At 37.4% G+C, this 17,460-nt stretch overlaps 1 protein-coding gene and 1 long non-coding RNA gene across 4 annotated transcripts in view; one reads left to right on the forward strand and one right to left on the reverse strand.

Annotated features, from left to right (window-relative positions):
• The window catches only part of LOC137849814 (uncharacterized), a 313,574-nt gene that overhangs the window by 181,919 nt on the left and 114,195 nt on the right, over positions 1-17,460 (reverse strand). The window lies entirely within an intron of this gene.
• The window catches only part of ARHGAP42 (Rho GTPase activating protein 42), a 168,800-nt gene that overhangs the window by 94,929 nt on the left and 56,411 nt on the right, over positions 1-17,460 (forward strand). For 2 of the 3 annotated variants that reach the window (XM_068669745.1, XM_068669753.1), the window contains one exon: positions 17,175-17,276. The exons of the other annotated variant lie outside the window; for it this stretch is intronic. In XM_068669745.1, coding sequence (XP_068525846.1) covers positions 17,175-17,276 — 102 coding nt within the window. The remainder of the gene's footprint in view (positions 1-17,174; positions 17,277-17,460) is intronic. 3 annotated transcript variants of the gene reach the window in all.

Below are 17,460 nucleotides of genomic sequence, written 5' to 3' on the forward strand. Positions count from 1 at the left end.
CAGTGTAGGATATTGGCTTGACACATCAATACCACATGGAGAGCTCTCTCAGTTCATTGTTTTATAAAGTGTCAAATAAACTCGCATTTTCTTTTGCCGCTCGTGGAGTTCAACTGTCAAGTTCAAAAACAAGAGATTCAGACCACCCGCATGACCTAGACTGTGGAACAGTTTCATACATTCCCTCTGAATTGATTTTTATCAGCAGAAACAAATTCAATTGGCCTTTTAATAAAGGAAATCAACACAAAGAAGTGGGTGATTAATTACATTTAATACTGTTTTTCTAGTAATTAAGAAATAGCAACATGCAATCTAGAAATAACAAGATCACTTTGAAATATAGCAGAAATTTGGCTTTTCTGAAACTTTGTGTTAGTGAAGGACATGGTCAGAGCACTTTCCTCTGTGCCTGTTCACTTGGTTAAACCCTTGAGAATTTATGAACTCGTGTAGATATTGGATGAGTTTAGACTGCTAGTTATTTATCTGCAGTTAATGAAGGCTTGTGCAGAGATTTGGCTCTTTGAACTCCTCTGGGGTGATTTGAATTGATAGCAAAACAGGAAACAGACGCTTTCTTGTTATTTGGATTCCTGCAGCAAGTTTCACAGGACACTGGGAATGTCACTTTTTATTAGAGATCTTCTCTAAACATGTCAGCTGTGTGGACCATGTATCAGCTGTTACTTCATGCTCTGAAATATCATGTTTGGGCTGGATTTTCTCTAGTATTAACTTAAAACAGTGTAGAACTGTATAGTGAAACACAAATACACTACTATTTCTCTGTCATCCCTCTTTCCGCCAAAATCCCAAACATTTCACTGTACCTGGTCCTCTCCAGACTGAGGCTGAGATGGTGTGGACTGTGCAGGATAGCTGCTAGTTATGACATATTAGATCTTTCTAGAGCACCGAATTTACAAGTAATTTGCATCATGTGGACTGACATTTTAAGAGATTAGGAATAGAAGGGTGAGATTAATTGTATAACTTTTGCATTGGTGATTTCAGAAGTAGTCAGAGATACAAGCAGTTGGTCTCTGTGATCAGCTCTCCATTGAGAGAGCATATTTTCTAAGCAGTGGTGAGTATTGCATTATTTGTCTTCTAACTGAACTTTGAAATTTTTCATTTTTGTACTCCATTAAGCTGTGTTTCCAATTTTTTTTTTTCCAGGGAAAAAAATATTAGCTAGCTATGTTACTAATATGTGTAATAGGAAATGAAATTGTTGTGTACCACTGTAAGAGAGCTTGCTGGATTTTTTTCTGTTTTTTTTTTTGTTCGTTTGTTTGTTTTTGTTTTGTTTTGTTTTGTTTTTCTGAAATACTACATAAAATTCAGCTGGAAACAAAAAAGCCTCCCCCACTGCTGCACCAAACATATGCACCCCCTCTTCAAAAAAAAAAAAAAAAAGGAAAAATAATATAAAATAATATTTTCACTAAGAAAATCACCATGTTGTTTTTATAATAAGTAATTTAGCGAGATTTTTACTCCCGTAAATGTCACATTTCATACAGAGAATGAGAAAGTTATATTCTGTCTTCATATGTCTTCATATCTACATGAAGTTTAGACACAAAATATGATTACAGAAATCAAAGAGAATATGGAGGATAAAATATATCCTGTTGACATTACAAAGCTATACTTCAAATACAAGGACAGCATAAACCCAGAGTGCAAAGTTCAAGTGTTTTAGAATGTCACAAGAATAACATTAAAGACCAATTATTCATCTGCACTTCAAAAACCTGAAGGTACCCAACCATTCTGAGAAACGCTCTCCGTTAAACACTAGTGTTTGTAATCAAATTAGCAATATACAAATCTGCATCACTTGCTCTTCTTGATTTATACTACTTGCTCCTCTGTTTTTATTGCACATATTTCAGTTCTTCCTTTTCTGTACACACTCAGTTTAAGTAAAGCTGAGTTGTCTCCAGAGACTACACAAATGCGGCTTTGCATTGGATAGCCCGTTGATTTACTCCATCTGAGCTTAAAAAAAAAAAAAAAAAAATGACCTCTGCAATTATTGTACAAATCCTAGCAAAAGCGTGGTGAGCTAACTGGGAAAAGATTCCAGGCACGAAGCACTTGGCCTTTTTTGGTAAATGTGGTCTGTGAGTCCCCAGCTGGTAGCAGTGGTGAGGTCACTGTGTGATGTGCTGTATGCAGTAAAGCCAAACTTCCATGGCTCTCTGCAGCCATCCAGCACTGCATTTGGCAGTATTTGTTCCAGTGTTCATTGACCTTTAGAGTAACTTAAGCGAGATCAAAGAAAACAGAAGCAATTTAGTTTTTAAGACTTAAAAGAAGAGTTTTGTTTCCGCCTTACAATTCCCTCTGTTTGTTTCATAAAGCTATTTATTTTGGCCTGGAGGGTTATTTTTTTATTATTATTTACTTTCATTCCTTCATTCATTCAAAGCTGTGAATTCCTTTCTACTTGGGAAACAAGTCCATGTTCACTGCTGGATTAATTTCTCACATCTATGTTCACATCTGTGCTTGCACGATGTGGCCATGCAGCAGCAGCCATGCTCTCACTGGCTGTTGTGTGTATGGTCTGGAAGATGAGGATCATAAAGCTAAATATGTGGTTTTTTTTTAAGTCTGTCAGAAAGCTGTCAAAGCAGAGGTCTTGATAGGTATGCAAGATCACTAAGATATGCCAGAATGCCCATTTTGTGAATTGTTTTCCTTGGTCTCTAATCAAATTATAGGAGTTGTTGGAAATCCTAGTATTTCTTCAACTGCGCAAAATTAGTGACCTTGCTCCAGTAGGTAAGGTAGAACATGTTTCATTACAAGCCACATCTGCTGCTCAAGGTTTGGCACTTGTGTCCACTGGTTTTGGAGTATTTTAGTGTCAGTCTGAAGCACGGAGGGGAGGGGGCTGGGGAAGGCAGCAGAAACAGCCCTGGCCAGGATCATTGGTGCCCAGCTATTCTGAGTTACAGTGCAGCGCAGGTTTCCAGAAATGGTGAGTACCAAAGTTACCTGATATCTGTTCTGATAAGATAACTGATTCTGTAGGCAAGGAAATGCAGTGGATCAAAACTCTGTTTCAGCAAGGCATTTAAAGCATACTACAAGAGACAATTTAGTTCAGGTGGAGATAAGTATAAGAAATGTGAGGACTGGCTAATTGGGAAGAGCAGTGAGGTTGTTTTTTTTTGTCTTGTTAGAGAGAAGTTAGAAATCAGAAGGTCCAAAGGGGCAACTTGAGATTGGTCTTTTGCTTTATTTTCTGTAACGGCCAGGTACAAAATACAGTTGTACTAACACCATTTGGGGTTGCTGTATGTCAGAGGTATCATCAAAATAAAGGAGGAGGACTAGAGAATTGAGAAGAAAGTGGATCAGGTAAAATTGAGGCTGCTAAATGGTCACAACACCGCTGTAAATCAAGAAATTTTCTGTAACAGTAAAAAAGTAAAATGGCAATCTGTTTAGCTATTGTAGTCTTTAAGGATGTCTCTCTGGAAAAGTGCAAATTTTCTTTAGGTTTTCTTATATAATTTTTCATAGTTTGAATTAAACTGGTGAACTGTGGCAGTTTTCAACAGTTATAAATAAATTTAGTTCCAAGATGTTGGTCCTAGACCATTTTTATAATTTTTGTCCAAGAAATAGTTTAGAATATGTTGTCTAATCAGATTATCTTTGCTAAACTAGTACTGACAGATGCAAGAACTGAGAGTTTAGTAGGCAAAGTTGAAAAAAATATTTCAAAATACTAAATAGTGTTTGTGACTGTTGTAACCAAAAAAGTTTGAAAAATTCTTAAAATTAAATTTTGTTAAAAATTTGTTATTTAATCTCGAGTTTTGCTATTTCCCTCTGCTTCAGTGGGGGAAATGTCTACCAATTGTCCCAGAGCTTAAAACTTGGAACAGCTGGATTGTTTTTCCATCAGCCGAAGCTATCTACTTTTTCCCTTTGTAATTTCTATTTAATAAAAATATAAAGCATAAAAATGTTGTTTAAAATACATACCAAATATAGTTCCACTTAAAAAAAAAAAAAAAAAAAAAGGAATTTTTGAAAGACCTGCATCCATTTGGTAATAGTTATTACAATTTTAGAGAAAGTACAAAATAATTCTAGTGCCACAGTATGACTAGTGTTTCTTGTACACCTGTACTTTAAAATATTTTGTCAGTTTCAAAAATTATGGTGAAGAGCCAGGTGTGAACACACTTCATCTTCTCAGGCAGTCAGATTTTCATTTACAGAAAGTCAAAGTGTTGAGCTGGGAGCTGTCACTGTCTGAGCACCTGGACCCTGAGGATTTTTGAAGCAATTAATATACTTGGAACAGCTCTTGTAATTCTGCAAATGCAATTATGGACACAGTAATGAAAAACTTTCAGTTCAATCCATTAACTGCAGGTATTTGTTAGTAAATTGGTTAATGTTATGTGCAAAGTCAGTTTTAATAAATTCTGCTAAATGCATTCTTTCTGCTACAAAATAGTTTAGCTGATTGACTAAAAACAATTTATGAAGCTGGTTTTGTTTGTTTGTTTGTTTTTACTTTAATAAAATTCTAATTTGTATCCAAAAGCAAGCAGGTTTAAATTAAGGGTAAATACATTTCCTATTTTCTAGCAAGGGATAATTCTATTTACAATATTCTGCCATAACATTTGAAAAGTAAGACTTAGAATAAATGTGTTAATCTGTGAAATTGTTTAAGTGACCATGCAGTGTATTTTTGTTGGCAATAAGAATAATTGATTTTTAAAAATCTACAGTTAGTAAAACAAAACTAGAAAGCAACACTTATGAGGAGCAGCTGAGAGAACTGGGGTTGTTTAGCCTGGAGTAAAGATGGCTGAGAGGAGACCTTATTGCTGTCTACAGCTACAGGAAAGGATGTTGTAGCAAGGTGTCGACCGCTTTTCTCGGGTGACAAGTGGTAGGATGTGAGGACATAGTCTCAAGTTGCACCAGGGAAGGTTTAAATTGGATATCAGGAAGAATTTCTTCATGGAGAAGGTGATCAGGCATTGGAACCAGCTGCCCTGGGAGGTGGTGGAGTCCTCATCCCTGGAGGTATTTAAGAGATGTGTAGATGTGGCAGTAAGAGACATGGTTCAGTTATGGGACTTGGTAGGCCAAGTTGATAGTTGCACTTGATGATCTTAAAGGTAATTTCCAACCTAGATGATTCTATTCTATGATTCTATGGGGAAAAAAAATACAAAAGAAAAAAATGTAGCAAAAACAGCAAGAGAATGTAAACATGGAAACAAATATGCCACTTTTCTAATTAAATTAAGTCTTTTTCCTTGCTAATTTAAATCAGCCCACAGTAATTGGTATCACATTGAAGGATTCAGGAAGGTTGTGTCCTGACCCCACATGGCTGCTAGAAGCCTACTGCATTCCTCCTGTGCAGTGATTAAAAATACAAGTGGAGGCATTCATTACTGCCTCCAGACTTAATTTCCAGTTCACAGGGGAACCAAACCCCTTATGCAGTGCTTAGTTGCAGGAAGGATTTGGCAAGTGTTTTCAATTTAGAAAATAAATAAATAAATAAAGTTTTCTAAGTCTCAATAGGATACCTTAGCTCTGCTCATTGATTCTCTCCTTTCTTCCCCTCCCCTTAGCTGGTAAGGCCAAAGTGACTGCGGTGGGGAGGGAATGACATTCCACACCTCCAAAGGATAAGAAGGAAAAGCAGGTCTCAAGGTTGCAGACAAGAACTTTGGAGAGTGTTAAGGAAAAATTAAGAGAAACAGACAGTGCCCAATTGCCTGTGGCCAATTGACTATGGCCTGGACCTGGACAGAACTTAATTAATCTGTTACTCTGTTATAAACTGTTGTGCTCTTTTGCACCAGTGTTGGAGAAAAGGAAGATTTATTTCCCCATTACTCCTCTTTCTTATGTGAATTATTTAAGATAATAGCATAAAAATTCCTCTATTATGTCTGGACATTACTCAGATGGTGTTGACTCTACAGGTCATTAGTCCACACTTAGGGTAGAGTCACGTTTCCCATTCTAAACAGAAACTCCTTTTATTGTCACACTTGGCAGTATTGGCATGAATTTCCCTTGTTGCTGCATGTTTCCATTCATCTAGTGTTTTGTTCTCTCTATGCAACAGGTTCTGTAGGGGGCTGGGCATATGCAAACATGCACTCTTCTACCATTGTAGTAATTCTGCTTTTGGCAAAGTGAGAATAAAATAGCTCCACTTCAAAGTGTTGTGGGTGATGGTAGCTGGAAAGCAGCACATCTGTGCTGTAACAAAAGGCAGGCATCATTCCTTGAAACTTGACTGTGCCTCTGTGTAGACATGGGAGCACCAGCGACTCCCATCTTTCTGCCAGATGAACCAACTTTATTATTATGGGATATTTCAGGCTGTAGTAGCCATCACAGAACCATTTGTTCCTGTTGAGTTGGCCAAGAAAGGGTTATTTTGGACAGTTGTTTTGATGACAAGATTGTCCCTCCCTGAGAAGTAAAAGGAGAGCACTGGTGGAGCTTAGCAGCAGCTCTGAGGGGGCATGGCTTTTCCCCCCAGAGTGATAGTTTGTGTTCCTTTATCAGTGTTACAAGAGGGACCCTCAAAATAGATGCTTTTAAAACAAAACAAAATCACTTCTGACATTAACCCCAAACTGTTTCCTTGTTTTTCCATAACTTTCTCATAACACATCTCTAGTTCTTCCTCAGATAAGAGTTAGAGTCACGTCGCGATGACGTTGGAAGTGGCCTGGGAAAGCAAGCAGGGCTGGACATACTGCTGCTGTTTGGAGGTCAGGGATGTTGGCTCGTTGCTTGGCAGGGATAGGAGAGAGATCCCAATGAGTATCTAAAAACAGAAATTACTACTTAAGAAAGAGATATTTTTATCTTCTGTTTATAAAATAAGCAGTGTGTGACGCTATAAGGTAGACTTTCAGAATTGCTTTATTTGAATAACATTGCATTCTTTACAGTCTTTTTGTAGTTTCTTTGAGTGCACGAGAGAAGGAAGGTGGTTGCTAACTACTCGCAGGTGAAATGGTTTCTTCATATACTTTTTAGATTGAAGAGATTACTAGTGTACTGGGATATTGCTGAAACATGCTTCATTTGTGAGGTAATCTAGCATCCGAAATGAGGCATGGAGAGCATGAAACTGCAGCAATGCCTCCAAAGGGGAGAAGAGGAAGCCAGCGTTAACGGGAAGAAATGGGGTGAGGAGGGTGGTAACACCATGTATGGGAGGCCACGAAGGCAGCTGTTCGGGGAACTGGGTGATGGCAACTTAGGGAGACGGAGGACTGGGTGAGGATAAGCAGTGATGGCAGGAAAGGGGCAGTGGTGAAGATCAAGGGAGGATGTTGACCAGTGTAATGCAGCTGTGAAAATTGGATGTTCTTTTTGAAGTTGAAAAGAAATTCACCACTCTGCTTGTTAAGAAGGCAGTCCTTAATGTGGGGTGCAAAGGTGCCAGCGCAATGACTTACCATTTTGAATATTCTAAATCACAACATGTATTATTACTGATTGCCGTTCATTTTTGAAGATTAACATGCCCCATTTCTGAACTATTTCCTTTGCTTTCATCACATAAGCAACGATTAAGGATTGAGTCATATCTTTTGGTGTAATTTCTAATCAGCATATATAGCTCTGCTGATTTCTAAAAAAGAAAAAACAAAAATGGATTGCTTATAACACAAACAGCTTATTCCATATGATTTTTGATTGAGTATACTGAATTAATTCAAGCTTCCTTCTGAATTCCTAATTAGCATGGGTAAATTTAAAATCATTTAAGGTCACTAGCTTTTGGGTAGGAACAGGAGACCTCTTTGCTATTGTGATAAAACATTTTCAGCTTTAGAAAAATGTCCTGAACCTGCTTAAGGGAATATTTTAAAAAGTCATTTGCTGCTGTTCTAGGAATCTTCATATTATTTAAGCAGTAATATGCTGAATAATAGCCTAAGTATGGTACTCCACTAAAAATACTTCATATTTAGTAGACAGTAAAAACAATAAAACCAGATTACGTGTGTAGACTTACCAGTTCTGCTGTTTGGGCAGGAGTTTAACAGATTCCCAGACATCTAGCAACTACTCCTGGAATCAGCAAATGCCAAATAAACTCAAGACAAATCTGCAGCTTAATAATAGGGAGTCTAATGTGTCCTGCTTTGCAACCTGCCAGTATTGGCAGGTTTGCCTGTCTTTTCACAGCAATGCTGGGAACTTTGAATTATTTTTCCATTTCAAGAGAGATTTTATTGGAGAGAAATAAATAGCATCTTACAAACACAAGGCCAAATGCTGCTATTTGTTCATTTAACAGTAACTACTTCTTAGTTTGAACAGAATTTTAGATCTCATCAAAATAGTGAAAATTTTCAGCTGCTTTTTTTTTTTTTGGCCTTTTGGTAAGGACATTCTGTCTGCACACATCTGGTGTAATTAAATAGAGTATTATGAAATGGCTGTAGGATTCTCCACTTCCAGGAAAGACGTTGGAAACTACCTGATATTTGGTTCTGTCATTACAGAAGACATTAGAAAGGGAAAAGAGTATTTTCTTCAGAGCTTTATGAACCTGAAAGGAAATTATCTCTTGCAGAGTTATTCAGTATTTTACACAGATGTGAATTCCATCCTAAACTTGGATTAGTTTGGGGCTCTTTAAAATATGTCTGTAGTTCTATGTATCTCATACCTGATTTGAAATGAGATTATTTTTTAAACTGCCAGTTTTTAATATCTGTCTTCAAAGCTTTAGTGTTGCTAAACACTCCTGTATTTCCTGTTTATTGCCTTATTATTCTTCTTAGTGGCAATATGTTCCTTTTATTATGATAATTTGTGTCTTACACACCATATTCTTTTCTGCATTTTCATAGTTTGCATATGCTTGTAGGTTTTTAGTAAAGAATTGACTAAAAGATTTATAGTTGCTAGGTCATTTATTTTTTATGTGATGAATTCAGCTTCAATTCAAACATGTTTTCACTAGCAGTTATGTGTAATGTAACTCACAATTTATGGCTGTGTTAACCCTATTTTATATTGATCAGCAATTGTTTCTTTATCAACTATGATATAGCTTTGTTTCACTTCATATTATTTGCTAGCAGTACATAAAAGGATGACCTTTAACCTCATAGCTTTCTCACAGACTTGGAGAAACCTTTTACTGTCCTGTCCCATTAAATTCTTATTGGGAAGAAGAGCAGAAGGGAACAAGTTTTATATGACCTTTTTATTTCTCCTTTTGAAACATCTCTTTGGGCCTTATATCGGTCATGTGAGCATTCACATAACAAATAAAATCTCTTCCAAAAAAAAAAAATCCCACCATCTAGACATCTGTCTAAATGCAGTCTGTGCCCTTAGACACCTATGATAATTACTTTTTTATTAAAAACAAACAAAAAAAATACAAAAACAACAAAAGATCTCTATCCTCCATAAGATTTCTAAGGCAACATAAAATGAACGTAAAATTATTTTCTCAGAAGTTGTAAGAATTGATTCATACATCTCCCATGAAATCCATAGGATTTGAACTCAAATCACTCCTTTCAACTCAGTTTAATTCAGTATCCTATTTTTCCTTATCCTATTACCAACTAAGAGATGATCCCCAAAATTCACAAATCCAAACAAAATACCAATATCTATGTAGAAAGACATTTTGAATTTTTGTTTGCAAAGTAATGAAAAGTGTTTCTTTTAAAAACAAATTTGAAGTCTAAAATCCAAGTAGTAAACCATCCCCAGTGTTCTGTTAGATTGATCTTTTTGTAGTTCTTGTCAAAGAGAAAGAAAGGGAATGTGGCTTTACTGAATTCAGCTGGTCTCACTATTGCTTTCAGTTTCTTTCGCTGACAGATCTGTCTGTCTTGTCTTTCTGTTGCACTTCTGTAGCACTTCCTACTGTTTCTGAATCTCAGCTTGAGATGGTGTGAAACATGTACTAATTTTGGGTGGTGAATAAAAAAAAAAATTGCAACTGTGTTTCATAATGTTCTCTTGTCTTCTAATTAAATAAGGGATTCTCAATGATTTTTTTTTTTCTCCAAAAGTGTTTCTTTGTAGTGTTTTCATTTCCTTTCTTGATCCTTTTAAAATCATCTCTTACAAAAATGTTTTGTTTTTTTTTAACAGTTACACAAAAATACTGCTATTGAAAATGGGTTTATTTTTGTTTTAAAGATTATCATGTTAAAATTTAACTGTGAGTTCTGGGACAAACAAAGAATAAAAATATTTTATTTAAGGACAAACATAGCCAAGATATGCTAGTAGATAAGTATAACACCAAAGTCATCACAATTAGAATAAACAGAAAGAAAAGTTCCCTTCCAGATGGCAAAGGCTCTTTATGAAAAGTAAGGAGGAATAATTTATATAATATTTTTGGGGGGAATGGTAACATTTTTGACATAAAATACTAGGCACAGAGTACTAGCAAACTTAGTCCATTTAAAAAAAAATATCTTGATTTTCCCACTGGACAAGAGAGGTCAAAATATGTCGTTCTGCTTCAAATCCAAAACTGCATCTTGTGTTTAAAATTTGTGGGAATCATGCCAGTGATTAGTTGCATGCCTATGATTAGTTGCAGCATGGAATCAAAATCTTTCTGAACAGGGAAAAAAAAAATCGGACTGAATTGAGTGACCTTACTGATAGCTCATGTCAATCTTTTCATAGCTATACATTTCTGTAAAGCAAAGTGACTGGAGAATCATAGAATTACAGAATGTTTTGGGTTGGAAGGGACCTTAAAAACCACCTACTTCCAATCCCCCTGCCATGGGCAGGGACACCTCCCACCACGTTGGCCAAGGCCCTATCCAGCCTGGCCTTGAACACCTCCAGGGATGGGGCATCCACAGCTTCTCTGGGCAACCTGTGCCAGGGTCTTACCAACCTCTGAGTGAAAAATTTCTTTCTAACCTCTAATCTAAATCTCCCCTCTTTTAGTTTAAACCCATTCCCCCTTGTCCCATCATTATCTACCTGAGTAAAGAGTCCTTCTCCATCCTGTTTTAAGACCCCTTTAAGTATTGAAAGGCTGCTATGCGCTCACCCTGGAGCCTTCTCTTCTGTAGGCTGAACAGCCCCAACTCTCCAAGCCTGTCTTCATAGGAGAGGTGTTCCAGCCCCTTGATCATCTTTGTGGCCCTCCTCTGGACCCGCTCTAACAGCTCCATATCCTTCCTGTTCTGGGGGCTCCAGATCTGGACACAGTACTCCAAGTGTGGCCTCACCAGGGCTGCGTAGAGGGGAACAGTCACCTCCCTTGACCTGCTGGCCACTCCTCTATTAACACAGCCCAGGATGCAGTTGGCTTCTGGGCTGCAAGCATGCACTGCTTGTGCATGTTTTGATCTTTGACGTGTTGATCTTTTCGTCCATCAGAACCCCCAAGTCCTTCTTTGCAGGGCTGGTCTCAATGAGTTCTTCTCCTAGTCTGTACTCACATCTAGGATTTCCCTGGCCCAGGTGCAGCACCCTGCATTTAGACTTGTTGAATGTCATTGGATTCACATGGGCTCACTTCTCCAGCCTGTCCAGGTCCCTTTGTATGTCATCCCTTCCTTCTATTGTATCAACTGCACCACTCAGCTTGGTGTCATCTGCAAACTTGCTGATGATGCACTCAATCCCACTGTCTGTGTCACTGATGAAAATACTAAACAGTACTGGTTGAAGGACACGTCTGGTCCAAAGGCAAATCTACCCTTTTTTAGCTAAAAAACATTACTCCTTGTCCAATCACAGCACTCCCTGATAAAGAGTCCCTCCCCAGTTTTTCTGTAGGCCCTCTTTAGGTGCTGGAAGACCACTGTAAGGTCTCCCCGGAGCCTTCTCTTCTCCAGGCTAAACAACTCTAACTCCCTCAGCCTGTCTTCTCAGGAGAGGTAGTCCAGCCCTTTCATCATCTTTGTGGTCCTCCTCTGGACTCATTCTAATACATCCATGTCCTTGTGCTTGGGACCCCAGAGCTGAACTCCAAGTGGGGTCTCACGAGAGCAAAGTAGAGAGAGAGATGGTCATGCTGCTTGTGATGCAGCCTTGGATATGGTTCAAGTACACATTACCAGATCATGTCGGGCTTCTTATCAACCAGCACCCCCAGGAAAGGTCCTTCTCCTCAGGGTTGTTCTCAATCCATTCTTTGGATTTGAAGGCCACCAGGTTTGTCAGGCACAATCTGCCCTTAGTGAAGTCATGTTGGCTGTCACCAGTCGCCTCCTTATTTTCCACGTTCTTTATCATAGTTTCCAGAAGGATCTGCTCCATGATCTTGCCAGGCACAGAGGTGAGGCTGACTGGCCTGTAGTTCCCTGGGTCTTTTTGCCCTTTTTTAAAAATGGGGGTTATGTTTCCCCTCTTCCAGTCAGTGGGAACTTCACAAGACTGCCACAACTTCTCAAATATGATAGTGGCTTAGCAACTTCATCTGCTGGTTCCCTCAGAACCATGGGATCTATCTCATCAGTTCCCACGGACTTGTGCACTTTCAGGTTTCTACCTGGAAAGGAGAACCTGATCTTCTCCTACAAAGGCGGTTCTTCATTCTCTCAGTCCATGCTTTTGTCTTCTGGAGCTTCAGCTGTCTGGCTACAGCTCTTGTCAGTGAAGACTGAGGCAAAAAGTTATTGAGTACCTCAGCCTTCTCCATGTCCTGGGTAACCAGGTCTCCCATTTCCTTCCAGAGCGGGCCCACAATTTCCCTAGTCTTCTTTTTATCACTGATGTGCCTATAGAAGCCTTACTTGTTGCCCTTGATGTCCCTAGCCAAATTTAATTCTAATAGAACATCTCTTGAGGTAAACTTCTAACTGACATGTCCATAATTAGTAATATCTTGAGCAAAATTTATTTCAAAAAAAAAAATCTCCTTTTGGAGATTGTTTAATCAGTTTCCAAATGAAACTATAATGGAAATCTAAGCAGAAAGTAAAAACAATAATTAAATCTGGATCCAGTAGTATAAAGCTTGGCTCTGTCAAGGAAGTACGGGACGTTAATGAGACTTCCTTACATGCTAGAAGCTGAGCATCTGGTTAAGGGCTTTCCAAATAGTGATGTTGGAAATTTGAGGCATTTAGAACTGTAAATATTTTTATATTGATTTAAGGCATAGTGACTTGACCTACCTGAGAACAGTTAAACAGCTACAGACAGTCATTTACAATGCTTACAGCCTGCAGACTGAACTTGATCTTTGCAAAATGTACTGGTAACTTATACATCAATGTAAAATGTACCAAGGAATGCTTTTTTGTAATTTGTCTTTTTCTCTATTTAGAATTTTTATATTGCATCCTTTGAATTGTCTCAACAGTGATTTCATATATATATATATATATATATATATAAAATAAATGATGTTTTGAGAAAAAAATGGTTTATAAATTTCCAGGGCAAAGAGAAAGGATGAAGATTACTTGCAGGAAGGCTGTGCAAGGAAGAAAGGCAACTGGAGGCTGAAGGGAATAAGAGGCTTGGTGCAGAGGTCAGCAATAATATCTTCCTAATGGCCATGTACCTTATAGTTTATGTTATGGCTGGTGCTGGCTGTTCAGAAAACAGTACACCTCTCTTGTCCAGACATATCTCTTTGCTCCTTGTAGTCTGATCCAATGTAAGACCTAGAGACAGAAGCAGTTCTCCATCTCCTAAGCTTTGAGGAGAGAGATTCACATGGAAACTTAATTCATAAACACCCTGGTTTGCAGAAAAGCAGGATTCCCAGTCTCACAGGCACAGATTGGAGGAACAAGGACTCAGATGACTCATTTGGGCAGCTGCTGTGTATAACAGAATGTTTTGAGGGTTGCAGAATGAGAGGCTGGATCTGGAAGGAGATTAACCTGTGACTTCACTTGGGATGCGCGTGTGCTGTGAGTCACTGGCTGAGTGTGAGGTGAGAGTTGTCTTGGCATAAGCTGAAGTTTCATCTCTTCCAGAAAATGAATCACCTGCTTCTGTGTCTTTTCTTGTTAATTTCTATGAAATAAACAGTTTTCAGAGGCTTCAATACATTCAAGTATGTTTTTACTGGCAAGTCTGATGGCATTTGAAGCAAAAGGAACTCAGTTACCTGTTGAAGCCAGTGTTTTTTAGGCATTTCCCAGAAGCAGGTCTGAGATCTGCACAATGCCAGAGGCACTATCCTGCTGCCACTGCAGCCTTATTCCCAGAAGTATCACCTAGTAAATAGACATACGCAGTCAAAACTGCCAAGTGATCTATATTCTCAGTCTACTTCAGTTTATTCTCCTTACTTTCTCTCCTTTCAGCTTGTCTTTGAAGTGAGAAATTTTCATGTGTTAAAATCCAGTGAAAAAGAAAGAAGCTAGCAACATTGTGCTTTGAAGCACTGCACTTGGGCTCAAAGTTATCCTAATATCAAGGAAAGCCCCAAATTGTTATCTTTCTCTTTAAATTAGCTGATATAAAAAAATATACATATAAAGTTTTTGTGGATCACTGGTACAGTGGGGTAATGTGTTTCGGGAAGTGACTGGCAATGTGGGTGGAAGATCAAGAGAGCCTTCATATTCTGTTGATGGTGCTGTGAAGATCATCGTGAAGCTTCATGTGAGGTGCAAGATGCCTCACAACCACAACTAATTTATCTATCTATCTATCTATCTATCTATCTATCTATCTAATTTATATATATTTATATATATATTTATATATATATATATTTATATATATATTTATATATATATTTATATATAATTTATCTATCTATATATAATATATATATAGATATATTGCATTGTTCTTGGATGGTTGTATCTGGTTAGATGTAATCGTTTAGTTTCTGTGTTTTCTTTTTACATGTGAAGAGTGTAGCTGACGTGATCTGTAACTCATGGGGTTCAGGCATGGTTGGGCTAGGTGATTGCCAGTCTTACACAAGCAATCCTGCAGGAGCTTTGCCTTGCCTTGTCTCATTCCTTAGTTCAGGTCTTTGGTATCCTACAACACTGTCCTTAGGTGTTCACTTTTCAGCAATATGGAAACATTTTTTTAGAAGTATTTCTCTTTTAATTTTTTATTGTGTAAGGTGACTGTGGCCTTCACTCAGCGATTCCCTCAAGATGGTGACTTTGCCACCTGTGTCACTTGGATTTCAAGTAATGTAATTCCCCTCTTTTTCATCCAACACCTTAGTAATGTCATCTCAGAAGGTAACAGTAGGTAACTAGCTGCACCTTTTATTGAAAAGATACACATCTGTGGTCCGTAACCACATGAACTTGATTTCTGTTTGTGAATGGAGGAGGTGTTGATGTACTCACCTTGCTATTGCTTGATTGTAAGGATCTGGAACTTGAATATTCCCTGAGAAAACTGTGGCCATGGAACTGATCTGTAATTTTGGTCCCACAAAAGTTGATTTCGTGGCTAACTGGTCATTTAGTGAGTCCTACCTTCTGTCTTCTCTCTTTCTTTTCTGAATGCTTTTGGGAAAGATTTGGAAGGATAATTCATATGCCTTCATTTTCCTTGTGCTGCAAAATTCACACTTTTTTCCCCCCCTCCTATCTGCATAGCTTCAATTAAATATAGGTTGGCATTGGGGATTTTATTGTATTTCTTTTTAATTAATACTTTGTTGAGTCAGGTGCTGTCTTTTCTCTGGTGTCTTTTGAAGATATTTCTATTGTGAAATAAGAACACTAAATTGTGCATATTCCCCATGCTAATTTTATTTATTTATTTATTTAGCCAGATAGGAATTACCTGTTCTATAATTTAATATAATTACCATTGATAACTTTAGTCACTGGAGCTAGTCAGTCAGAGGATTGCTGTTATTAGTTAAGAAGTTAGTTAAGAGGTTTTAATTCATGGCATTAAGTTCTTTCTTGTATATCTTATTTCTCTGGCTGACCAGGCTTTCCCATGAAATGACAAAGAAAAATGGTCATCCTAAAATGCAGGCTAGTTGTTTGCTTAGTTCATAACAAATTTGAAGAAGAAAGGGGTCAGGAAAAGAATCACTACAGCTCTTATCATGACCTGATGTTACTATTATGTCCAGTAATTAGTTTTTCCACCATTAATAGCTTTTGCACATGTGTGAGTAGAACAGGTCATGTTGACCTTTCTTTGTTTTCTCAACATATTCAACTTGTTAACATTAGAAGGAATCATTAGGTCTTACTTAACATTATAAATGTCACTGGCAGAGAGTTGCTTTCAATTTGAGCAGTGCCTCAAATATACATTTTTAATAATGAAAAATATATTTTTAATATTAATAGTCATGTGAGATGTTTGCTTTAATCCCTTCTCCCCTTTCCTGAAATTTGGCCCATCTCAGAAGATGGAAAAGCTAAGAAAGATGTCTTATTCTTAAACTTCTGTGAATATCAGATCTTAATTTTTAAAGTATATGTTGTAAATTAGGTTACAGAAAATAAAGTATTTTAAATGTACTTGTAACAGTAGCTTTCTTTTATATTAACATTCATTAAAGCAGTCTCATGGTGAAAATGTGAGGATCGTCTGCACATGGTGAAAAACTTAAGAGGAGTGGGGAAGGAAAATGGCAAGATAATTCTTTTAAATGAGACAAGCTTAGATATTCAGACACATCAAAAATTATTGGAAACAGACTTTTGGACCAATTTTCTTTTGCAACCACATATGTGCTTTTCCCTCATCCACATATTTTAAGAGTGTGGGTGGAAAACAAGGATATATTGGTCTTAAATACAGATGAGAGGCCTCTATCATCATCAAATATGTTATACTCACCACTGCTTCCACAATGTTTATATTCAGGAAAACAGTATGAGACAGCTACATATATGTGTAAAGCTTGGGAAAGATTATTTTATGCTAAATACCTGCTTGGGAAGATACTGCCTAGCACCTATTATATATGTTTACATATGGGAAGCTACACAAGTCTATTTTATAAGTTTATTATTTATGGGGAAAGTCCTACTTAATACTGTGTTTACTAATCAGTCCTCCTGGGGTCTTCATGCTCAATGCAGAAATGAACCTTAGAAACATCTGAACCAACAAAATGGTTTTATAACCAAGCATATTTTGGCACCTTTTTTAAGTTAGCTGTAATGTTTAGTCAAATGCAATGTTGGCAAAAATGGCAATGTTTTGTTTTTCAGGATGGGAAGAAGAAGTTTGACAAGGAAAGTGAGAAATATTATTCCATCTTAGAGAAGCACTTAAATTTATCAGCAAAGAAGAAAGAATCTCATTTGCAAGATGTAAGCACTTAACACAGTATTACCTGGTTTCCAGTTTGCACAGAGATCATGATAACAAACGTGTTGTACTTTATTTATGTGAAATATGATAATTTCTTGTACTTACTCTTGCTGTGAGTATAAATTCCTGAGTGGGATTAATACAGTCCTAATAACAGTTAAATCTTTTAACAAGGCCGTATTC

The sequence above is a fragment of the Anas acuta genome, chromosome 1, assembly GCF_963932015.1.
Source record: "Anas acuta chromosome 1, bAnaAcu1.1, whole genome shotgun sequence".
Classification (NCBI taxonomy): domain Eukaryota; kingdom Metazoa; phylum Chordata; class Aves; order Anseriformes; family Anatidae; genus Anas; species Anas acuta.